Source organism: Microcaecilia unicolor, chromosome 10 (genome assembly GCF_901765095.1).
Source record: "Microcaecilia unicolor chromosome 10, aMicUni1.1, whole genome shotgun sequence".
NCBI classification, from domain to species: Eukaryota; Metazoa; Chordata; class Amphibia; order Gymnophiona; family Siphonopidae; genus Microcaecilia; species Microcaecilia unicolor.
The window spans coordinates 48932055-48958373 of record NC_044040.1 but is presented as its reverse complement, the minus strand read 5'-3'; the positions used below and the strand labels follow the sequence as shown (position 1 = coordinate 48958373).

The 26319-nt window shown below is 43.0% G+C and overlaps 1 protein-coding gene across 3 annotated transcripts in view; it reads right to left on the bottom strand.

Moving 5' to 3' along the window:
• The window catches only part of TRABD (TraB domain containing), a 70752-nt gene continuing 44433 nt past the window's right edge, over positions 1 to 26319 (bottom strand). For all 3 annotated transcript variants that reach the window (XM_030216072.1, XM_030216073.1, XM_030216071.1), the window contains 4 exons: positions 21966 to 22105; positions 12564 to 12736; positions 11132 to 11243; positions 1 to 895 (listed from right to left, as the gene is read on the bottom strand). In XM_030216072.1, coding sequence (XP_030071932.1) covers positions 724 to 895; positions 11132 to 11243; positions 12564 to 12736; positions 21966 to 22105 — 597 coding nt within the window. In that variant the 3' untranslated portion in view covers positions 1 to 723. The remainder of the gene's footprint in view (positions 896 to 11131; positions 11244 to 12563; positions 12737 to 21965; positions 22106 to 26319) is intronic.

Genomic DNA, 26319 nt, shown 5'->3' with positions numbered 1-26319 from the left:
GTGTCTCTAACATTTAGCGCGCACACACCACAATTTTAGCATGTGCTAAAAATGTGAGCGTACCTTAGTAAAAGGCGCCCTTAGGGTCTTGTTAACTAACAGGATGTCCTAACATCATTAATACTCACTATTAATAATGACCCTCTTTATAAATCCATCTGATTGTATTTTTATACAGTAGACAGATGCAAATGACATCACCATGCCTATGACAATGTATAAAGGCAACAATACCATTCTTTTGATAAGGCTTTTGGGGAAAAGTATAACTGTTTCCATTTAAAGGCCTAAAATTTCTACCAAATTTTCTTAAAAAAAATTACTGTTAGGTATAAAACTATTTCAGTAACAAGACCTCTGAAATTGCTGTTTTGGTGCTTAGCACCAGGATCTTCAATGTGGTACTATTATACCTGAACACTTCCGTGTGTGTCCCTGCACTCTGGAGCACAACACACACAATTAGGTACCTTTTAGAAAAAAATCATTTTCAAGAATGTACATAGCTAAAAAGTCATTCAGTTTGTGTGTTTTACCTCATTCTAGATTCACATCGCTTTTCTCCTGACACCTGGGTGCTTCTGACCACACTCTCGCTGAGAAGTGAACTCGCCCGAAAGAATCAATGGCAAATAAACCTCCCTACATTCCAGTCTCTTACCACCCATTTAAAAATCAGTTCTCCCTAGCATCCTTCTTTGGCTACTAAATGCAGGTCATGTTTCAAAATCTGAAGTCTCTCAGTTTCTGAAGACAATAATGTGCTGACGGCATAGAAAGAATCAGTTGAACTGTCCTTTTTCCTACATGATAACATCCATATCCAAGTAGTCCGAGAAGCGATGCCTTTATGGCAAGTTTGATAACCTTACTGGATGTTGATGAAGGAGGTACACTGAAAGAAAACAAAGCATATTACCAGTCAAACCCAACAATTTTACAGGTGCTTTTTCTGCCAGCCCTTGAAACATACCATTTACAGTCTACTCCTGCAGTAAGGGTTATTCTAGTTCATGGGTTCTGAACACCCCCATCCTTGCAGGCCCTTAAATCAGGTTGGTTTTCAGGAGATCCATGACGAATAGACACGTGATATTAAGTGTTCATTGTGGTTACCCTGAAAACTAGACCCCTCTGGACAGAACTATTGTTCAGGAGGCACCTTCAACATATGCTCTAGTGGCATTCCACATGCCCCCAGCCTCAGTGCTAAAAGCAGTTTCATGTGCATTATTTTCATGTGAGAAGAAGTTTGAGGATCAAACAATGTATCAGAATAAGACATCAAGACTTCCAAAGATCTTACTCAACAGGTGTATCACAATGTTGTCTAAGGTATCATTCAATAAATAGTTGCACTAAATTCATACAATATACTCAACAACTATTGCATTTATATTTATCTTTATTACATCAATTAATCTCATAAACCTAACAATTATTGTCTAAAATCCCCATATATCTACCATTCATTCATTCATCCATTCACTCTAATTCACATTTATAAAACTAATATCAAAATATCAAACTCTATAACATTAGAACACCCGGAATAATAGAATCACTTATAATCTTGTAACAAAATGTTTTGCTTTCAATAGCAATACTGGTGTGAAACTTGTAAATTACACTGACATTCAAAGCACTTATTCTTCATTACGATCTTCTCTTGATCTATTGATAACCTGCTGTGAACTCTGTTACCATGTGAAAATTAGTCCATTGATTAAATCAATTGTCCACCACAGCAGGTTAAAACAAAAAGTTACATTCCATCGTAAACCACAACTGATTTACTATGTGCTGTAGTATTGAATGACAGTAGTTCCATTCACCGTGACTCCACTCTTCACGGGACTAATGTGAATCTTTTCCTTGACTTTCAAACTGCTTCACTGCAGCTGTCCTCTCATTTGTTTACTGAAACACTTGTACACGGACCCTACACGATCGTGTTTCGCAAATTATGCGTCTTCAGGGGTCAGTAATCTATGTAAACAACAATAATAGCATACATTTGTGTTTCACAAACAATATTACAATCCTTTTAAAAACCAGTATTATAAACTCTTACCGGCTCTACAGGTGGCCAAGCATTCAACAATCCTGGATGTGCCGGTGGTAACGCCTCAAAAGACGCCCACACATGCGCATACCAAGGCTTCACGGAGACTGAGTTTAAATACCCTCTCACAAATTTAACAATCCTGGATGTGTCGGTAGCAACGCCTCAAAAGACGCTCACACATGCGCATACCAAGGCTTCAAAGGGACTGACTTTAAATACCCTCTCACAAGTTTAACCACTCTACTTCTTTATTTAACCCGTAGGGGCTTACAGTGTTCCAAAGGTAAATTAGCCTTTGTTCTTTTCGCAATAGCATGCGAGGCACATTACCTCCTCTTTCAAAACTAATTTGACTCAAAACTACAAAGCGAAGATCCTGAACTTCATGTTTGACATCCACCCAATGTGAAACCAATGGAGCTTCCATTCGTTTAGTACGGAGATTACTGAGGTGCTGTGCTATCCTAACTTTGATCTTTTTAGTAGTCAATCCAATGTACCATAGTTCACAGGGACATTTTATGCCATACACACAATTTGTAGTATTGCAGTCAGTGTGAGCCTGCAAACGATATATTTTCTCTGAATGAGGAACATTCACTTCATTAACTTGCATGGCATACCTGCAATATACACACCGATTGCAACTCCCATGGCCAAATTCCTCATGTGTTGCATTACATGCAGTATTATGCCTTGCCAATTGTTCACCTAAATTTCTACCTCGAGAAAATGCAAACCGAGGAAATTGCTGAAAAACTTTGTGTATACCTAATATAGACCAATGACGTTTCATAATTTGTATAATTTGACTAGATGACTTAGTGTAAGGTAGCACACAAGTCAGCGGATCATTTTTTACAGATCTATATTTCTGGTTATCATGTGATGGATGCCATTCATTGTAGTTGTTGAACGCTCTCTTAGCCGCTTTTTTTAAAATTCTATCAGGATATCCTCTGTGTTGAAAACGTGAAATCATTTGAAAAGCTTGATGAGTGTATTCTTCACGAGAACTGCACAACCTACGGACTCGAAGCAGTTGACTCGATGGTATACTGTTTTTTAACCCAGAAGGATGGTGGCTGCGATAATGTAGTATTGTATTACGATCAGTTTCCTTACGGTAAATCTTAGTAATAAATCTACCGTCATACCATTGGATGTTTACATCCAAAAAATTCACCTCTCGACGACCAATACAGTATACAAATTTTATATGAGGGCTCACTGTATTCAAAATTTCCAACAGTTTCAATAAATTATCTTCTGTCCCTTGCCATATTACCAGAATGTCATCTATATATCGTAGCCATTTAACTACACCCTCAAAATGTTGATTTGTATATATATACTGCTTCTCTAACTGGTCCATATACAAACATGCAATAGTGGGGGCTACTGTGGCCCCCATCGCAACTCCTTTTATTTGATGGAAAAATTTTTCTTTAAACTTGAAAAAATTATGGTAAATGACTAACTCAGCTATTTTGCCAAGTAAAGTTATTAATTGATTAGATAACTCCAAAGTTTCCAATAATCCCTTAATCATAATCACAGCTTCCCTTTGCGGGATATTTGTATATAATGCAGTAACATCTAATGTTACCAAGCATACCTCTGCATTATCGTCAATTTGTACATCTTGCAAAATGTTAAGCAAGTGATCTGAGTCTCTCACAAAAGAAGTTATGGACTTTAAACAAGGTTGCAAATGAAAATCCAAAAATTGAGAGAGCGGTTCAAACAGAGATTCACATCCAGAAACTATGGGACGGCCAGGAGGTTTTTCCAAACTCTTATGTATTTTTGGGGTGAAGTAAATTATAGGTATTTTTGGAAATTGTCTAAACAAGTATCGAAATATTTGAATAGAAATAACACCTTTTTCACAAGCTTCCCTTAACAACTCATACACCCTCGATTGATACTGGGTAGTAGGATCTTCCTGTAACGGGCTGTAAAATGCTTGATCATTTAGCTGAGTAAATGCTTCTTGTTCATACTTCGATCTATCCTGTACCACAACTCCACCCCCTTTATCGGCTCTCAAGATTATAATATTTTCGTCCCTCTGTAAATCTGCAACTGCTTGACGCTGCAAAACTGTCAGATTACCATACTGTTTCCCCAAGGTTACTTCTAATTTTTCAAGGTCATATAATACCCATTGCTGAAACGTGGCAATGGCTGAATCTATAGGGCCATGAGGAAGCCACGTAGAGGGCAACCGGTGTGTTTTAACCTGCTGTGGTGGACAATTGATTTAATCAATGGACTAATTTTCACATGGTAACAGAGTTCACAGCAGGTTATCAATAGATCAAGAGAAGATCGTAATGAAGAATAAGTGCTTTGAATGTCAGTGTAATTTACAAGTTTCACACCAGTATTGCTATTGAAAGCAAAACATTTTGTTACAAGATTATAAGTGATTCTATTATTCCGGGTGTTCTAATGTTATAGAGTTTGATATTTTGATATTAGTTTTATAAATGTGAATTAGAGTGAATGGATGAATGAATGAATGGTAGATATATGGGGATTTTAGACAATAATTGTTAGGTTTATGAGATTAATTGATGTAATAAAGATAAATATAAATGCAATAGTTGTTGAGTATATTGTACTCAACAGGTGTAGAGAGATCATATGCTACTGGGAATGAGAAGGGCTTGACTGAAGAGATCAAGGGGGCAATTCTATAATGGGTGCCACAAATTAAATGCAGAGTGCCAAGTGCTAATTCTATAATGGCTTCCAAAATAGAATACTAGCTTAAGTCGGCAACTACATGCCTACATTTAGGTGTGCCCACTTACGCCATGTCAATAGCAAGCAGAAATACATACTACTACTACTATTTAGCATTTCTATAGCGCTACAAGGCATACGCAGCGCTGTACAAACATAGAAGAAAGACAGTCCCTGCTCAAAGAGCTTACAATCTAATGGACAAAAAATAAATAAAGTAAGCAAATCAAATCAATTAATGTGAACGGGAAGGAAGAGAGGAGGGGGTAGGTGGAGGCGAGTGGTTACAAGTGGTTACGAGTCAAAAGCAATGTCAAAGAGGTGGGTTTTCAGTCTAGATTTAAAGGTGGCCAAGGATGGGGCAAGACGTAGGGGCTCAGGAAGTTTATTCCAGGCGTAGGGTGCAGCGAGACAGAAGGCGCGAAGTCTGGAGTTGGCAGTAGTGGAGAAGGGAACAGATAAGAAGGATTTATCCATGGAGCGGAGTGCACGGGAAGGGGTGTAGGGAAGGACGAGTGTGGAGAGATACTGGGGAGCAGCAGAGTGAGTACATTTATAGGTTAGTAGAAGAAGTTTGAACAGGATGCGAAAACGGATAGGGAGCCAGTGAAGGGTCTTGAGGAGAGGGGTAGTATGAGTAAAGCGACCCTGGCGGAAGATGAGACGGGCAGCAGAGTTTTGAACTGACTGGAGAGGGGAGAGGTGACTAAGTGGGAGGCCAGCAAGAAGCAGATTGCAGTAGTCTAAACGAGAGGTGACAAGGGTGTGGATGAGGGTTTTGGTAGAGTGCTCGGAAAGAAAGGGGCGGATTTTACGGATGTTGTAAAGAAAGAAACGACAGGTCTTGGCGGTCTGCTGGATATGAGCAGAGAAGGAGAGAGAAGAGTCAAAGATGACCCCAAGGTTTCGAGCTGAGGAGACAGGGAGAATGAGAGAGCCATCAACAGAAATAGAAAATGGGGGGAGCGGGGAGGTGGGTTTGGGGGGGAAAATGAGAAGCTCGGTTTTGGTCATATTTAATTTCAGGTGGCGTTGAGACATCCAGGCAGCAATGTCAGACAAGCACGCTGAAACTTTGGTTTGGATGCAAGGTGAGATATCAGGGGTAGAAAGGTAGATTTGGGAGTCATCAGCATAGAGGTGGTAGGAAAAGCCATGGGATGAGATTAATGAACCAAGGGAAGAAGTGTAGATAGAAAAGAGGAGGGGACCAAGAACAGAACCCTGGGGTACGCCGACAGGCAGAGGGATAGAAGTAGAAGAGGATCCACCAGAGTGAACACTAAAGGTGCGGAGGGAGAGGTAGGAAGAGAACCAGGAAAGGACAGAGCCCTGGAATCCAAGTGAGGACAGGGTATCGAGAAGTATGCTGTGATCGACAGTGTCAAAAGCAGCGGAAAGATCAAGAAGAATGAGGATGGAATATTGACCTCTGGATTTAGCCAGTAATAGGTCATTGGAGACTTTAGTAAGCGCAGTTTCGGTTGAGTGGAGAGGGCGAAAACCAGATTGTAATGGGTCAAGAATAGCATGTGAGGAGAGAAAATCAAGGCAGCGGCGGTGAACAGCACGCTCAAGTAATTTGGAGAGAAAAGGAAGGAGGGAGATGGGTCGGTAATTAGAGGGACAAGTAGGGTCAAGTGAAGGCTTCTTAAGGAGAGGTGTGACCACAGCATGTTTAAAGGCAGCAGGGACAGTCGCAGTGGAAAGTGAGAGGTTGAGAATGTGACAGATAAAAGGAATAAGAGTAGGAGAGATGGCATTAAGAAGGTGGGTGGGAATGGGATCAGAGGAACAGGTGGTACATTTTGAGGAAGAAAGGAGAAGTGTAGTTTCCTCAATAGTAACTTCAGGAAAGGAGGAAAGGGAATGAGGGGAAGGAGAGAGAGGGGAACGGACTAGTGGAGGGAGAGCTGGTGAGGTAGAGAAAGCAAGGTTTATCTTTTGAACCTTGTTGTGAAAGAATTCAGCAAGGGTCTGAGGAGATAGTGAAGGGGGAGTTGGGGGAGGGGGCACCTTGAGGAGAGAGTTCAATGTGGTGAAGAGAAGTCGAGGATTAGAGCCAAGAGAGTTGGTCAGTTGGATATAATAATCCTGTTTGGCACGTAAAAGAGCAGATTGGAAGGAGGTCAGCATGAACTTAAAGTGTAAGAAATCAGCAAGGGCCCGAGATTTCCGCCAGAGGCGTTCGGCGGAGCGGGTACAGGAACGTAGGTAGCGGATATTAGAAGTCAGCCAAGGTTGGGGTTTTGTACGCCTTACAGGGCGGGTCATCAAAGGTGCAAGAGTGTCTAAGGCAGAGGATAGAGTATTGTTGTAAGAAGAAACAGCCTCGTTGACAGACGTGGATGGTGCCACAGTAGAGAGGAGGTTTGAAACATGGGAGGATAGAGATGAAGGGTCAATGTCGTGAAGATTCCTAGATAAATTAGATAGGATAGGACGGGACTGGGAGGGAGGAGATTTAAGTGTGAAAGTTATAAGATGGTGATCAGAGAGGGGAAGATCGGAGGCAAGGAAACTAGAGGGTGAACAGTTGGAGGAGAAGATGAGATCAAGACAGTGACCATTTTGATGAGTGGGGGAGGTGGAGCATAGTTGGAGATTAAAGGACGACGTTAAAGCGAGTAACTTGGAAATATAAGAGTTGGAAGGATCATTAGCAGGAATATTAAAGTCACCAAGGATGAGAGAGGGGGAGGAAGGATCATGGAAGAAGGCAAGCCAGGCATCAAAGTCACTGAGAAAGGATGAAAGGGACTTATCAGGGGGACGATAAATGACCGCTATTCGAAGAGGCAGAGGAGAGAAAAGGCGGATAGAGTGGACTTCAAAGGAGGAAAAACAGTGAGATTGAGGTGGAAGAAGGGGTTGAAATCTGGAGGAGGGAGAGAGAAGTAGTCCAACACCGCCCCCACGGCCAGCAGGGCGAGGAGTATGTGAAAATAGATAACCGCCATGGCACAGGGCTGCGACTGAAGCAGAGTCATCAGGGCAGAGCCAGGTTTCTGTTATGGCGAGCAGATGGAGGTGACGCGAGATAAAGAGGTCCTGGATATAGGGGAGTTTGTTACAGATAGAGCGGGCATTCCATAGGGCGCAAGAGAAGGGCAGAGAAGTGGAGGGGAGTAGAGGAATAGAGATGAGGTTAGAGAGGTCACGGTGAGATCTGTAGAGTTTGGATAATAGTTGGTGAGGAGGGCCAGGATTGGGATTGATGTCACCAGCTGAGAGTAAGAGAAGGAGTAAAAGAGAGCGGAGGAGAGTAGGAGAGGTGTGGCCACGAAGGCGTCGAAGGCGAGAGGTATTTAGGTGGAATGGGGAAGGCAAAATGGAGGGAAGAAAGAGACGGAGATTAAAAGCCAAAAAGGAGGAAGAGGGTAGGAGAGAAGGTGAGGTGATGAAGTCAATGGATGGGAAGTGAGTTCCTGTAGCGGAGAGAGGTAGGGGGTGAGGGAAAAGATTAGGAAGGGACAGAGCTAGGAAGAGAATGTGAATAGGGGCCATAAACGATTAAGGTACTTTAGCAACTGGAAAAAGATTAGATACAAAGAGAAAAATGCCCCGCGCGCCGTTAGGCGCGCGGCATCTAGAGCGGAGGCCCTGAGTGGATCGGGGTGGACCTGGGTGTCACCCCGGAGAAGGCTGTAAGGATATGCAGATGAGCTGCAAGTCCTCCACAGCACCTGAAAGGCAGCCGGTGGTAGAGGTGGGTACCTCTCAGCTGAGGAAAGGCTTACCAGGGGTTAGGCCGAAGCCAGCATTCCTCCCCCTGAGGGTCGCCTGATCCTAGCCAAAAAGCACCTGGGAACTCTGGGCACTTGGAGAGAAGGCCCTGGGAAGGTCGGGGTGGAACTGGAGTCACCCCGGATACAGCTGTGAGGAAATGCAGAAGGGCTGCAAGTCCTCCACAGCACCTGGTGGGAGCGCTGGGCACCTAGAGCGGAGGCCCTGAGTGGATCGGGGTGGACCTGGGTGTCACCCCGGAGAAGGCTGTAAGGATATGCAGATGAGCTGCAAGTCCTCCACAGCACCTGAAAGGCAGCCGGTGGTAGAGGTGGGTACCTCTCAGCTGAGGAAAGGCTTACCAGGGGTTAGGCCGAAGCCAGCATTCCTCCCCCTGAGGGTCGCCTGATCCTAGCCAAAAAGCACCTGGGAACTCTGGGCACTTGGAGAGAAGGCCCTGGGAAGGTCGGGGTGGAACTGGAGTCACCCCGGATACAGCTGTGAGGAAATGCAGAAGGGCTGCAAGTCCTCCACAGCACCTGGTGGGAGCGCTGGGCACCTAGAGCGGAGGCCCTGAGTGGATCGGGGTGGACCTGGGTGTCACCCCGGAGAAGGCTGTAAGGATATGCAGATGAGCTGCAAGTCCTCCACAGCACCTGAAAGGCAGCCGGTGGTAGAGGTGGGTACCTCTCAGCTGAGGAAAGGCTTACCAGGGGTTAGGCCGAAGCCAGCATTCCTCCCCCTGAGGGTCGCCTGATCCTAGCCAAAAAGCACCTGGGAACTCTGGGCACTTGGAGAAGAGGCCCTGGGAAGGTCGGGGTGGAACTGGAGTCACCCCGGATACAGCTGTGAGGAAATGCAGAAGGGCTGCAAGTCCTCCACAGCACCTGGTGGGAGCGCTGGGCACCTAGAGCGGAGGCCCTGAGTGGATCGGGGTGGACCTGGGTGTCACCCCGGAGAAGGCTGTAAGGATATGCAGATGAGCTGCAAGTCCTCCACAGCACCTGAAAGGCAGCCGGTGGTAGAGGTGGGTACCTCTCAGCTGAGGAAAGGCTTACCAGGGGTTAGGCCGAAGCCAGCATTCCTCCCCCTGAGGGTCGCCTGATCCACATACACCTAAATGCAGCATTTTAGCACGTAACTTACAGTATTCTGTAAGTTACGTGCATAAATGATGGCCCTGACCATGTTCCACCCAGAATCCTCCCATGTACACCCCCCCTTGCATTTACACACTAGCTTGTGTATGTCATTTATTGTATAGTACTGAGAGTGCATCTAACACTTACATGTGCAAAAAGTACACTTACCCATGTTTTACCCATATTAAGTGCTAGTATTCTATAAACTGAAGCATGTGAATGGTGCTTAAATATAGGTGCCAAGTTATAGAAAGAGGGCAAATGCCTTCATCACAATCTCTGCTAACCATGAGACAGACACCTGTTAAGTATGATGTTAAAACAGAACAAATGAATACACTTGAGTCCATCAAATTTAGAAGCCCTTTTACTAAAATGCTTAGTGCATGGCCGCAGTAACCATTATCATGATGGCATGACAGCACGTGCAATTGCATAGCCTGTTATGGGGCAGAAAGTGTGCATTGTAGTTACTATGCAAAATGCCCTAATACAACTTGTGGTGATACACTGCAAGTCAGAGCATCGGACTGCAAAACCACACACAATTCTCCAGGGCTACGAGGCACTCACCCCCTCACCTCACACAAATCCCACCCATTCCCAGGGGCTACCTGTTAAAGAGCACTGGTGGTCCAGGTGGGGATCTGGGGCGATGGGAGGGAAAGGGTCTTCGGGCAATAGCAAGGCTGAGTCACGCGCCCTCCTGAAAATGGGATGACTACTGCTAGGGGTCTTGTTTCCTTATAAGGAATTCCTTATAAAGAAACATGACCCCTAGCGGTAGCTACACGAGACTACCGCTTGGGGTATCATTTTCAGGAAGGCACTGGACTGGGCCGCGCTCCTGCAGGAAGACACTCTATATCCTCATAGAGGACCACCCCCAGGAAATCCGGAGCCTCCCTTGACCACCAGTGCTCTTTAACAGGTAGCCCCTAAGGGGGTGGGGGTGGAGGCCGGACTGGGAGGGGGCCCTCTCCTTGCAGTCCAAGGGTATCGAGCCACAGGAATAATGCTGCTTGCGAGGTGCCTCACAAGCAGCGTCATTAAGACAGGATTCATCAACCTGCGGTAACGGGATCCCGAGGGTTGCTGAATCCCATGGGACACCAGGGTGTGGTAAAGGGCAATCTTTACTGCACCTTCATTAATCCTCTCCTTAATGTCAATAGAATTCACCTCTACTGTAGGTCACAAACCTGCTTTAGCAAACAGAGAACAAGTATATATCTGCTAAAGAAAGAATTTTCTATAAACCAGTCTGAAAACCTTGTGCTGTATTTCATCTACTTATCTGCTTTACTTGTTAACAGTGAATCTAGAAGCAGAGAACACCAGTTCAGTCCCTTTATTTTTTAACATTGCAGGAAAAGAGCTGTGATCTTGTGTTTCATATGGAGGACTTGGTATTTGACAGTAGAAAAAATGACGAGAATACCTTATGATTTCATTGATGTTTAATTCATTGTTCCAGTTCTTTTCAATTCCAGGTATATGGCCCATTCCAACTACACCTACCACAACTGCTGGCATATATTTTTTAGGCTCAGCTGTACAGGAAAAAAAAAAAACATGCAATACATCACACAGTATTTTTTAGCAATAGAATACATACACCAAGAAAACTGCTTTTTTAAACACTGCAATTCACTGCACCATGTGAGGAATTGCATTTTACTACTCTGCTGCTCTTCCTTCCTGAGCTAGTTGGGCCAAGGGAATGTGCATTAATACCTTTCCTCCTGTTTTCTTCCGTTAACCCACATCTCAATTGCTCACGACTTTAGGTCCCTCTCGCTAGGAGAAATCTACAAGATAAGCCTGACACCAGACCATTCAGTACTGCTAATGTCCCAGCAAAACATCACTGCAGCAGCAACCAGCCTTCCTCTCCCGAGGCCTAGTCACATCCCATCTGTGATATATAAACATAGTAGATGACAGCAGAAAAAGACCTGCACGGTCCATCCAGTCTGCCCAACAAGATAACTCATATGTGCCACATTTTGTGTATACCTTACCTTGATTTGTACCTGTCTTTTTCAGGGCACAGACAGTATAAGTCTGCCCAGCACTATGCCCGACCCCCAACCACCAGCCCCGCCTCCCACCACCGGCTCTGGCACAGACCGTATAAGTCTGCCCAGCACTATCCCCGCCTCCCACTACCGGCTCTTGCCACCCAATCTCGGCTAAGCTCCTGAGGATCCATTCCTTCTGAACAGGATTCCTTTATGTTTATCCCACACCAAGCCTGCACCTATATCTCACAGTATGCTAAGTCACATCTGAACCATGGGTGACGTTTTTCAGTTGCATCTGTGACCATATTCATTATATGAAAGTCAACTCCAGAGATCATTTTCATTAAATGAAATAGATTACCAAGGTCATTTAAATGCAGCATACCATTACGCTGCACAGAAAAACCCAGCATTTAAAACAATTAATTCTTACCGTAAATTGTTGGCATAGCTTCCATGCAAACACGTTTTTCATTCCTAAACCATTCCATCAAGCCCAATATTCAGTTTCCAACAGTGGCCAATCCAGGTCACAAGTATCTGGCAAGATCCCAGAACACTAAAACAGATTTTATGCTGCTTATCCTAGAAATAAGCAGTAGATTTTCCCAAAACTCCATCTTAATAATAGCTTATGGACTTTTCTTTTAGGAAATTACCCAAACCTTTTTCTCTGCTAAGCTAACTGCTTTCACCACATTTTTCTTGCAGCAAATTCCAGAGTTTAAATACACTGAGTTAAGAAATATTTTCTCTGGTTTATTTTAAATTTACTATTTAGCAGCTGGAAACTTACTGACTCTTTAGAGCTGATTTTAAAACTAAACTAAAATTATTAGTATTTACTTTCTGAAGCACATGGTAGCTCTGTCCTCTTGGCTGCTTGCTTCAGCATATACGTTAGGTAAACATCTCTCTCCGAAACAATCGTTCGGTGAAGATCAGGAAATTCTCCAATCATTTCTGCCATCATCTGCTCCAGAAGGTCCTTCTGTTTACATTTCTCTACATCATCTTTACTGAAAAAGAAAAGAACACCATTACCACTTGCACAGAGGTTGCAGTTCAACGTGAATCCATCAACATCAGCTCAGCTCAAGTACAGGAAGAAATCTTCTTACAAATTGCTCCTAATGAACCAAAGAACTAACTGAAAAATTGTGTGCCTAGGCATCAAATTCATATAGAAGCCCTACAATTTTCTCATGAAAAATGTAAAGTTGCTCAATTATTTGACTTTTTTCCCCATAAAGACATCAAAATAGTTCACAAAACAATATAGATAAAAGAATATTGGCTTACACGTAATTCTCTGTTGCAAATAAATACGTACTACACAACATACGATTCAAACATTAAAATACAAAAGCATCTCATTAAAAATGAAATAAAACAAATTAAAGATATTTGCTTAACATAAAAAAGCAAGTAAAACATCCATAGAATATTAAAAGATGGAGCAATCTAAGACATGACAGATATGTTATGGTTAGTTATTTATTATGTTGATGTTTGTTAAATTGTTCATATGAAACTTTGGGGCTCATTTTCAAAAGAGAAAAATGTCCAAAAAATGGCATAAAATCTGCATTTGGATGTTTTTCTCATAAAAACGTCTAAATTGGTTATTTTCGAAACCAATTGTTAGATGTTTTTCTTTTTTTTTTTTTTTAAACTGTTTTTATTGATTTTCAGTTATACAACGCATTTCACATTTTTACATCTTATCACTCATAACAGTACGCTACAATTTTATGCCATTTATCGCTAGTATTCCCTTCCCTCCCTTCCCCTCCCCCCCGTATCATGGTGGTGCTATTGTCTGTTCATGCAATTGTTCATATGGTTGCCACACTTTGCTAAAGGCTCCCATTCGCCCTCTTCTCATAGCCGTCAGCTTTGCCATCTGGTATAGGAAGTCCACTCTTTGCTCAACCAGTCTCATTTCAGGTGGCTGTGGGCTTTTCCATTCTCTGGCTATAACCAGTTTAGCTGCCACCAGGTATTGTATGGCTAGTTTGTGCTGGGGTCCTTTCGCTGAGGCTGGCTGGAAGTGAAGGAGGCAGCTCTCCGGCTTGCAGGGGAAGGGGCATTGAAGTACTGTCGTTATCATTGCTATCACACTCTTCCAAAATTCTATTATCTTGGGGCATTCCCACCAAATATGCATAAACGTGCCTCTAGCCCCACACTGTCGCCAGCAGTTTCCTGATGCCTCTGGATATATTTGCTGTAATCTATCTGGCGTATAGTACCACCAGTAAAAAATTTTAAATCCATTTTCAATTGCATTTTGGGCCATAGAGGGTTTAAAAAGATAGCGATAACCCCTTCTCCAACACTCCTTTGTGAATGTACCCTGCAATACTCCCTCCCATCTATTGATATATGTTCCTTGGGGGTCTGTATGTTGGAGTAATGCTAGGTATATGCGTGAGATACTTCCCCTTCCCCCTCCTTTCCCCATCGCCAATTCCAAAGATGTTTCTCCCAGCTCCAGTTCTTCTCGGGCCTTGGTTTGGAGGTAATTACGTATGCAACAGTAAAACACCTGATCTCTAGCTTGCAATCCATATTCCTCCTGTAGCTCTTCAAAGCTTATTATCTTATCATCATCCCATAGTTGGCCCAGCTTATGAAGACCCGCCCGTGCCCAGTGTTTAAAGGCTATCTCAGTGGCTCCTAAGGGAAAGCCTGGTGCCCTGCATATCCCTGTCTGATGAAAATATGTACGTTCCGGGAACCACTGTTTCCTAATTTGGCACCAAGTGGATAAAATGTGGCTGAGTCCAATGGGCATTCTGCGCCCTATACTCCCCAATTCTTTACTGGATATCCACAAGAGATCCCCTATCTCCCTCATCCCCAGCCATGCCCTTTCCCAATGTAGCCATTTTTTATTAGCTGCTGGGTGCCAATCCGCCAGAATTCTCAATTGTGCCGCCTGATAATAAAGAAAGAAATTGGGGACTCCCATCCCACCTCTCTCTAATGGTTGAAATAGTATAGCTCGCCTCACCCGTGGGGGCCGCTTCCTCCAAATAAACGCAAACAACTTTTTATTGAGGTGTGCAAAGAAACTGCGAGGGATAGGAATAGGGAGCGCCATAAACAAATATAACAGTTTAGGCAGCATCATCATTTTAACGGCGCTAATACGACCCTTCCATGAAATATTTAGGCCTTCCCACCTATCCAGTTCAGCTACTAGCTCTTTTATTTTCATCGGGAAATTTGCCTCATAGAGATCCTCTACTTTAGGAGTAATCTGTATCCCCAGATATTTAATAGATTTAGTGGCCCACACAAACGGAAATGCCTCCTTCATCCGCCCCATCTCTTGGTCAGGCACTGTAATATTAAGTAGCTCTGTCTTAGTTATATTCACCTTAAAGCCCGACCTTTCCCCATATTGTGCCATTAGTTCTATAGTTCGCCGCACTGATGACTCAGGGTTAGTCAATGTCATCAGCACATCATCTGCAAACAGCATTAGCTTGTGCTCCCTCTGTCCGCGAACTACTCCCTTTACTCCAGTATCTGCTCTTATAATACAGGCCAGTGGTTCAATTGTTAGGGCAAACAATAATGGCGAAATTGCACAGCCCTGCCTTGTGCCTCTTTGGAGTTCAAGCGGCTTTGAATAGGAACCATTGACTTTTAATACCGCCAATGGGGCCTTATATAGCAATTGCAGCCACTTCAGATAACAACCCCCAATCCCCACTCTTTGTAGCATTGCAAATAGGAATGGCCATTCTACGCGGTCAAACGCTTTTTCCGCATCGACTGACAGCACTACAGCTGGCTCACGCTCCTCTCTCATTTGTTGGAGTAAGTGCAACAGACATCTAGTGTTGTCAAAGGCCTGTCGCCCCATTATGAAACCTACCTGGTCCGAGTGAATGAGTTTAGGGAGCACTTTTTGCATCCTAGTGGCTAGAATTTTTGTGAATATCTTATAGTCTACATTTAGTAAGGATATTGGTCTGTAAGACCCGCATTGCTGCGGGTCCTTTCCGGGCTTAAGTAGGAGGGTTACCGCAGCCAATCTCCATGAGTATGGCAATTCTGGCGCTTGATCAAATGTTTGAAATATCCTCAACAAAAGTGGTGCCAAAATACTAGCATACAGTTTATAAATCTTTGCGGGGAACCCATCTGGCCCAGGAGCCTTAGCCTGTGGTAGGGCTTTGATCGCTTCTTTAATCTCCTCTAACCCTATGGGCGCCGACAATGTGTCCCTTTCCCCTGGTGACAACTGGGGTATCTCTATCCCCTGCAAGAACTCTTCAATATTGTTAGGGGGCACCTTCATTTCTGACTTATATAGACTCGTGTAGAATTCATGCAGAGTAGCTTGAATGTCACTTGTTTGTGTTACAATCTGGCCTTGGTTGGTTGTTAAAGCATGGATCTGATTACGAGACATCTGCTTTTTCAACTTGTTTGCTAATAATCTACTCGCTTTATCTCCCATCTCATAATATTCTTGTTGCACCAGTTGCAATTGGTGGGCCACCTCCGCCATCTGTAGCTCATTTAGCTGTAATCTGGTTTTATGGAGCTCTGTCAGTACTGCCCTATCTCCTGGGTCGGCTTTATGCTTTCTCTCTACCTGTTGGATCTGTTCCCTCAGCTCGCACTCCTTGGCTTCTTTGGTTTTCTTCAGATGCGCTTTAAGGGCAATAAGCTGCCCTCTCACCACTACCTTCATACCCTCCCAGAGGCTCGCTGGGCTGATATCACCTACATCATTAAACTCTAAATATTCTTTTATATATTGTTCAATCTTCCCCACATTCTCTGGGTCATTTAGCAGTGCCTCATCTAGTCGCCAATATCTTTGTCCCCCTACTACTCTCCCTATCTGTAACCTTAGGAGGACTGGGGCATGATCGGACCATGCACGTATTCCTATCTGTGTCTGTTGCATGACTTTAGCCACTACCCCATCCCCCAGCCACATATCTATCCTAGAGTAGGAGTTGTGCGTTGCTGAGTAGAATGTGAAATCTTTATCCTGTCTATGCGTTGCCCTCCATAGGTCTGTCAAACCCCATCTTTCATAAACCTGCCCAGAACCTCTCTGTCTTTCCTGGCATATGTCGCTTGTCCCGAGGAGTTGTCCACCAGAGGATCTATTGTCAGATTGAAATCCCCTCCCATCAGCAGCTGCCCCTGGACATGCTGTTGCAGTTTTTGCTCAATTCCCTCCAAAAACTCACCCTGTCCTTCATTAGGTGCATATAGTGTGACAAATGTATACAGTGTATTATACAGTGAGGCCACCACCAACAGAAACCTGCCTTCCCTATCCGTTATTGTTTTGATAATTTCCCAGGGGAGCGTATCCATAAACGCCATAAGCACACCCCCCTTCTTATGATTTTGACTACTTACAGAGTGTATTATTATGGGATACCTCCTATGGACCAGCAATTTCTTATAACAATGCTTTAAATGTGTTTCTTGCAGCATAAGTACATCACTTTTCATTCTTAACACTTCAGCAAACACTCGCTTGCGCTTCATTGGGGAATTAAGGCCCTTAACATTCCAAGTTACACAATTAAACATTTACTATTTTGATCTCCCTTATATGCTATCTTACTCAGCAACCACCAGATACTTAGATAGTAACCCCACCCCATCCCCCCTTCCCCTCCCCCCCCTTGCCAAAAAAGACATGGCCCACATCTCACTTGAGGCATGTCTATTGCTGAGAGGAGTCACGTCTCCCTTTTGTCCCTCAGCTTATTCCAAATTTCCACCCCCGTGGATTGGCTTGCTCACCATTTGTCTATAAAGCCGCTCAGTCTGCTATCACGATGTCCTGTCACTCCTTTCATTTTCCTTTTGACGCGCTGAGTTGCTTTCCAGACATCTGTCTCCTTAGGCGACCTCGTCCTTGCGATACCCTTTGCCACCTGGGTTTCCTATCGCGTGCTGCTTCTCCTTGCGCGCTGGGTCGAGGGTCAGTCGTTGCTTCCTTTTGCTTCATATACTCTTGTGCTTCCTCAAGTGATATCACTCTCCTCTGCTTCCCTTCACAGAAAAAGGTTAATGCAAAGGGGTATTGCCACTTATAAGGCACTCCTTCCTCTCTAAGTTGCGCTGTTAGCGGACGCAGCTCTCCCCGACGTTTTAGGGTTATGGCCGATATATCTTGGTACAGCTCAATCGGGTAGCTTTCCCATTGCACGGGGCTCTCTAATCGCGCCTTCTTCATCACTGCTTCTTTTATTTTAAAGTCCGTGAAGCAAGCTACTATATCTTTTGGCTGGTTTGGTCTCCTGGCGCCCAATGCGCGGTGCGCGCGCTCAAGGCGAATGCTTGCTTTGTCATAGGGCTGGTCTTCAGTGGATAGAACTTGCGCTGCTATAGACTGCACTATTTCCTCACAGTCATTGAATTCTGGCAGTTCGGGCACCCCCCGTATTCTAATATTAGAGCGCCTGCTCCGGTTCTCTAAATCCTCAATTTTATCCATGAGGTATTGAGCTTCTGATTTTCGCTCCCCGAGCTGTTGTTCCACTGCCTTGTTCACTTCTATTTGCTCCTCCTGGCCATTTTCGATCTCCATTACTCGGTTGCCCAGTTCTGATATTTCCCCTCTTAGCTCCGTACTCAATTGGGCAAAGTCTTTGCGCATTTCCTTCAGCTCCGTTTTTATTTCTTGGAACCACGTGCACAATTTCTCCCACACTTCAGGCTCTGCCGCCGCTCTGGCGATCGATAGCTCTCCTCGTGGAGATTCCAGACCTTGCTCTGCCATCGTCGACGCATGGGCGCCATCTTCTTCCGCCACTATTCCATCCGCTTTAGCTTTTTGCTGGTAGGAAAAGGCCGCTAAATCCGGCGTTTTAACTTTGGATTGCGACATCTCTCGGTTCAATGCACTTTCCTCTACCGAATGCGGCAATTTCCGCTTGTCCCACGGGGGTTGGACCGCTATAAAGTCGCTTTTTTAAAGCTGATAGACGGGAGCTCCGTTTTCACCGCTCCATTTGCTAGCGTGACGTCACTTCCTCCTTGTTAGATGTTTTTCTATGAAGTACGTCAGAAGAGCGTTCAGATCATAAGAGGGCGTGTTATGGGTGGGATCTGGGAGTTCCTAACACTTGGACATTTTTCTGCCATAATAGAACAAGACAAAACCATCCAGGACTAAAACTATGACGTTTTGAGGTAGACCTGAATTTATAATGAATAAGGCACAAAAAGGTGCCCTAAATGACCACTGAAGGGAATCAAGGATGATCTCCCCTTACTCCCCCCAGTGGTCACTGACCCCCTCACACCCCCCAAAATGTGATAAAAAAAACATTACTTACCAGCCTCTATGCCAGTCTCTGATGTAATACTCAGATTCATTAGAGCAGCATGCAGGTCCCTGTAGACCCAGTCCCATACCTCCCCCTACCTGCTACATTTGTGGTGGAAATTGTGAGCTCTCCAAAACTCACCAGAAACCCAGTGAACCCACATATATGTGCCCCCTTCACCCATTAGGGCTACTGTAGTGGTGTGTTGTAAGGGGTAATGAGTTTGGGTGGGTTTTGGGGGGCTCAGCAGAAAAGGTAAGGTAGCAGCAGTGAGATGTGTACCTGGGAGCATTAATTTGAAGTCCACTGCAGTGCCCCCTAGGGTGCCTCATTGCTCTCCTAGGATGTCTGTGTGGCCAGTGTACAAAGAATGCTAGATCCTCCTACACCCCAATGGCTTGATTTTGTGCGTTTTTCACTTGGACAATTTTTTTGTTTCAAAAACGGACCAAAAGGATAAATGCACAGAGCACAAAACTATCTAGCAAATAGCTATTTTTGAAAAAAAGGGATGGACTTTTTTCTGTTTTGAAAATGGCTATATAAGGTACAAATGAAAGTTTCCATATCTAAAAACAGTTTAACTTTTGCAAATACCTTAGACTATTGGCAGTTTGATTTTTAATTTAAATGTTTTACAGTAATTAAATCACTTATTTTTGTAATGTTTTGGTTTAAACTTTAATTTGCCCTTGCCATTGAACAACAATCAAATCCAGACTGTGGAAGCAAATCTATGGGTATGAAGCATTAGATGTGCAACCGTTGTCATCTATTTAGTTTTAAAATAGAGCTCAGCAGGATCAGCCCATCCTGTTGCTTCAGTTTGCTTACATTTGCTGCTGCAAATTGAAAGTAAGTTTGCAAAAATCTCATAGCTTCAAGGTGAAATTTAGTCATAACTGTTTAATTTCTTTTCCTTTAGTCAGGTTGTATCATCCTTAACAAACAGGTGTTATCCTTTTCTACCAGCAGATGGAGGTAGTGAAACTGAGCTTTCCCAGTGATATTGCTGACATAACCTGCTGTTGCTCAGTGGAAAGCTCCAGTATGCCTCTGCCAAAGCAATGGAAGGTCCCATAAAGCACGCCCATGCCCATAAACCATTACAGCTATAATGAATTACTTTTTTTTTATACACCACTGGAGAGAAAAACACAGAGCCCCAAGAGTGCTGATGACCACAGTCTTCCGAGAGATAGTGTAAGGATGGGTACAGCTTGACTAAAGGAAAGAAAATTAACAGGTATGATTAAATTTCACATTTCTTAGTGTACCATCCTTAAGAGGGATGTACCCAAGCAGATTCACAGGGTAGGGAAAGACAGGGCCCTCTGATGGCTGTTCCAAAGTCCAAATGGGCTCTAGCTAGCACAGGGGTATCCAATCTAGGTCCTCAAGAGTAGCAACCCAGTTGGGTTTTCAGGATTTCTCCAATGAATATGCACGGGATCTATTTACGGCAATTATTTTTTTCAGGTATATTAGTGAAAGGAAGAAGACTAAAATTGTAATTGTGAGACTGAAAGATGCCGTGAACTGGATTCAGATAGGCTGGAGTGGACTGACGGCAACTCCAGTAGTTGGAACAAAGACAGAGCCAGGCAGACTTCTACGGTCTATGTCCCAGGATTAAGTAGCTCCTTTTAGCCTGGATCACTGCCTTTCCACTTGTCATACATCCTCCCCCCATTAGCTCTAAAGTCAGCATTAACATTACATTTTGATCTTATATTCCGTAATAACCTCCACAGTTCTATGTGGATCACAGTAACATTATCCAGGAAGTACAAAAACATGTGCACATATTAAACCACAGATCAACCCACATATTTGTTAAACTGAAGGGTTTTCAATTGCTTGCGGAACAGTAAGTAATCCTTCGATGAGCGCACAGCTGTAGGAAGAGAGTTCCAAAGTGATGCTGCTTGGGTGGGGCAAAGAAGATAGTTGTCTGACATATTTAGCCTGACTCACTGATGGAAATTTAAGTAGTACCTGCCCTCATAATATTTGCTTATTCAATAAAGCGAAAAATCCTGTCAAATAATGAGAAACATTTCCATACAGAGACCGAAAAACAATGGTACATAATTTAAAATGAGACCTTGTACTGACTGGTAACCATTGTAATTTATAAAAATATGGTACCACAGATTCATCTCGTCTCAAAGAGATCACCCTATGCCAAATTTGATACTGTTTATAATTTTTCTTTACAATAGAGTTAGTGCAACCCACATAAACAATATTACAATAATCTTAGACAGTAGCAGTGATTATACCATAAGTTGAAAAGTTGACAATTCAAAGTATCGCCAGCTAACAGAGCTAGTAAATAAGGCTCTTATGTGTGCATGACAGAAAAATTACTTGCAGAGAAAAAGATAATTCTCTGCAGGTATTTATTTGCAAGGGACAATTTCAAAAGCAAGAGCAGAAGTGTATTTTTTCATTACAGTTGCAAACCCCCATGGGTTAAAATTAACTGCAGGGCTGGAAATATCATGGTAAGCTTGATCATTTACATCCCATCCCACTCCCCACCCCCCAAATTTTCATATGAGCACAGTATTAGTTAATTTGTGCCCTACATTAAAATAAACAAACAAACAAACAAACAAACAAAAAAAGCTTTCTATTTCACTCCTCTTCTTTGTTCTCCTGGTTTATTTGCTTAAATTTTGCTGCTGCACCACAGAGGAAAACAAAACTGTTGCCATGGGCCTAGCCACGTCTCTCCATCACTTTATATCTTCTACTGCAACACCAGGACTGTAAATTAATGGCTGTTATTCACCAACCCTGCCAGTCCCTTTAAATAGAAGAGCTGCCCCTAAAGCATCAGAAAGGTCCATGTACTGTCACCCTCTTTATTCATGAAGCCCTTGGCAAACACACCTTTAAGATTTCTTCATACCTGATAGGATCAGACAAAAAGCAGAGGCCCCAAGCCAGTTTGATTTTTTGCCAAAAAGAAAGTGCAGCGATTGCTCTTTTAAATGTGACAGTGATGGGTCTGTCTCCAAGGTGAAACTTACAGAAAGGCACTTTACAAGCCTGCAATGGAGAAGAAATTAATCAGTGTTATATCATGGACAGAAGCATCAGTCACAGAGTCTGCAAAGGAGATACTGCCATATGCTCCTGTTTATTTGTAGTTAGCCACAGGAAAGCAAAATCTCCTAAATAATTCATCAAGATATTCAAACAGATAAAGAAGCTCCTTCCCCAACACCATGAGCAAAGCACATCTCTAGAGTTGTGCAACCCCCCCTCCCAGTCTTGAAATCAAAGAAATACTGACTCTTTATAAGTTCATCCAAATGTATTTAAACTTCATATAGCCTGGTTTTCTGAAGTACATCAGGAATAGAGTAGCAGCAAATTAAATATACACATACACACTTTGAAATGCCTTTGTACGACCAGAATCATTCTGCAGCATCTCAAGAGAAAGTCAGTTTCTTGGATTAGCTTTTACTCCAATCTCCATGGATGCCCTCATACTTCCTTTGCCAGTGGCTCCCAGAGTGTGGTCTTGCATATTATGTGGCAGTCTCAAGTTTGCCACCACCGAAAGGGAAGGCAGGAGGAAAAAAAAAAAAACAACAGCGGGAGAGCACAACTTTTTTTTTTTTTTAATGCGGCTGCCTCTCCTCTGACTCAGAGCATTCTTCCCCTGAAGAGGCCGAGTTTGTGCTAGCCCCAAATTTCCCCACAATAACACCCGTGGATGGCTGGGGGGGGGGGGGGGGGGGGACCCGGCCACTCCAGTGTAACACCCCTGAGGCCAAAAGAGACCCCCCTTGTACTTCTGCCTCACTGAACCAGGCTTAAAGAACCAGTGCACAGAAGAAAAGAAAAGTTAACTAAGAAAGAAAGATAGATATAAGATATAAGTGAGAGACTGAGAAGGGCTCACCACCTTCCACCTGCTGGAGACTGAGGATACTGGATCCTTCTAGTCAGGGCAAGGGCCCTTTATTGGCTCTCTCTGATGAGTCAGAATTCTCAGTCTCCACCTGCTGGAAGGCGTGCACAACCCATCAGTCACTTGCTGGGCTGGTCCGGAGGGATGCTAAGGAAGCATGCTGTTGCCACCACTGATGAGTACCTGATGGGCTACATAAAGAAAAAACAAATCCTGGAAATCTATCTGAATGCTAAAGGAATCATGGAGGGGGAGAGTTTGGGATCCCCTACCATATGTAAAAGAAGAATTCTGACATTCTTCTTCTTTTTTTATTATTATTATTATTTTATTTATAAATTTCACCTTTACATTTATGCAAAAAAAAACAAATTATAGAATATAGAAAATATATCGTTAACAGATTAAATCATAATACAAGGAAATAATCAAATATATTTACTCCACAATTATGTGATCCAAGAGCTAGGAAATATTATAATTAAAACTCAATTGATTTAATTGAAATAATAATAATCTACAGAGTAGAAGGAACAAATGTTAACGCAGCAGATCAATAGAGCTAGTGATCAAGGATAGCTACAACATTATTCTTTACTAGAAATAAATTCTAACAATTTCCCTGGATCAAAGAAAATATAATTTGAGGAATTCAATGAGACATTACATCTACACGGAAATTTAAGGAGAAAAGTCCCCCCTAAATGAAGGACTCTGGCTTTTAACATCAAACTCTTTTCTTCTTTTTTGAGTGTCTCTTGAAAGATCTGGAAAAATTTGTATTTTAGATCCTAGGAAAGAAGTATTAATGTGGCGGAAGTAAAGTCTAAACATATTATTTTGATCCGGTTCCAGAGCAAACGAGACCAACAATGTTGTTCATTCTGTTATAACTTACATAGAGCTTTCAAGAAATTCTGTTAAATTTAAATCAGAATGAGGGAGTTCAGGCAATCTTCTTATTCTAGTACCAGTAATGTATTGAGTTTTTGTTATTGGCGGAAAACCTTCAGGGGGAAACACCCAGTACCTCCACAAAATACTTTAACATTTCTAATGCAGGAATAAGAGGAGATTTAGGAAAGTTCAAAAAACTTAAGTTATTCCTCCTTGTCTGATTCTCCAAATATTCAATCTTACGTTTTTGAAAGTTATCATCTTTTATTATTGCTAATGTAGAGAGTTTCACTGATTTTACCTCATTATCTAAAACCTCCATCTTGGTAGCCTGCTCTTCAACCTTACCAGACAAATGATTTTGAGTTTGTGTCAATTCCACCACTTCACCTCGCAAAGAGCCTGATAATTGTATTTAATCCTTGAATTGCTTCCCATAATATTTCCATTGTAACAACAGCAGGTCTCACAATATCTCCAGTTCTCACAGAGGGTTTGCCTTGATTTCCCACAGGCAAGGGAGTTTGTATCACCAAACCTGCCTGGGGTGTTGTTCCCACTGGCGACGACATGGCAACGGGGCCTCCATTTACAGCAGCTGGGGTTCCGGGTATCTCAGCTTGCTGTTGCACCGCTGTCTCCATTCCTCCTCCGGGTCTTGGAGGCGCCGCTATCAGGGGAGGACTCAGCGTCACTCCCTCAACGCTATGGTCCGATGCTTCCTCGGGACCTCTTAAGCGTCAACCCGAGTTCCCAGTGCTCGCATACCTGATTCCACCAGAGTCATCTGGCGCATGGAGGGCGGATTTGCCCGGCTCGTGGAGGCAAGCACATTGGGCTTCCCTTTCCTCTTCCTCATTACAGGTCCGAGGTAACTCCCATTCACCAGGTCCCTATTCCGAATCAGGAACTGCTACGCGCACATCTACTCTAGGCACCATCTTGGATCACCGTCTTCCATGTTCTAATAACATTCTTCTTTTGCAGAAATAAATGGGTCTTAGCTAAGAGGAGCTTTAGTGAAGGCAAACTTTCTTTCATATTCTAGCATGTCTCTTCTAAAATAATTCCTTCTCTCATTTTTAAAAGGGAGCACAGGTCTGCAGCCATGTATATTTAACTTTTGGGTTGTTTTTTTTAATCATGATGACAGCCAGCATCAAATCTCTGCTGTTGACCAAGGCTTCCTTCCAAAAACACTGGGAGACTGAAGTTGTGGGGGGAAGAACAGTACTGGACTCCAAGACTGCATAGGACTTCAGTGCTGGGGAAGCAAAAGCAAGATCAGACAAGGAGCTACAGCTATTCAGTAAAGAAGGAAAACAGTAAACCATATAGGTCAAAGGTCTTTATCTGCTTTGTGCTTTAACACTAGGAAAAGGTGGAGTATCAAATGAATACTGTAAATTACAGGAACTGTATCTCAAACAAAAGCACAATTTTGTGGAGATTTATTCTCCTCTCTTTTTCCTTGCGACTATATCTCAAATGCTATGAATAGCTTGACCCATCTGGGTGACTTTCTCTAAGGCTATTATAGGGGAACGGGGAAAAAAAAAGTGTTCCCAGGTTGAAGAAATTTGTGTTTTGCAGGGAAGATATTGCTCTTCTCACACCTAGAGATGAAAGGAGGAGACTAGGGAAGGGCAAAGAGTCACTAGAGAACTATAGAAGATTTATCACAGCATTAGCTGCCTTCTCACTAAAGATTTCCCAGATTTAGAATATAGCTGGAAGTTGCTACTTTCAGCTCTAAATTTCTTTTCCAGATAATTTGTCAGACTGAATTACACACTAGTGTGTTATTTACAAGCAAAATATAAAATTTTTCAGACAACATAAGCACGAGGGGGAAATTAATTACTTATGGTTTACCAGAATACAACTATGCAGAACTAGATTTACAAAAAGTGCTTTTATGCTGCCAAAATATCTATCTATATATCTATATATACACACACACATATATATCTATGGTGAAAGTCCTCAAACTTGCACCATACTTTCTAAAAGAAAGCAAACAACTACTGTCCGCAGGGACAGAATAAACAGACAGATGAACAAATGTTTATAGAAATTAAGAAAGCTGGCAAATTGGGCAACAATATAATAATGGGTGATTTCAATTACCTCAATATTGACAGGATAAATGTTACATCAGGGAGCACTAGGGAAGTAAAATTCTTAGACATAATAAATGAACACTTTTTAGAACAACTGGTCCAAGAACAGACGAGGGGGAGCTATTTTAGATCTAGTCTTTAGTGGAATGCAGGGCACGGTCAAGACGTAATGGTGTTGGATCTGTTGGGAAACAGAGATCATAATATCAAGTTTGAGCTAATATCTTGAGACAAGCCACAAAGGAAATCTAATGTAGCGATATTCAATTTTCAAAAGGGTGACTATGATAAAATGAGGAAAATGGTTAAAAGGAAGCTTC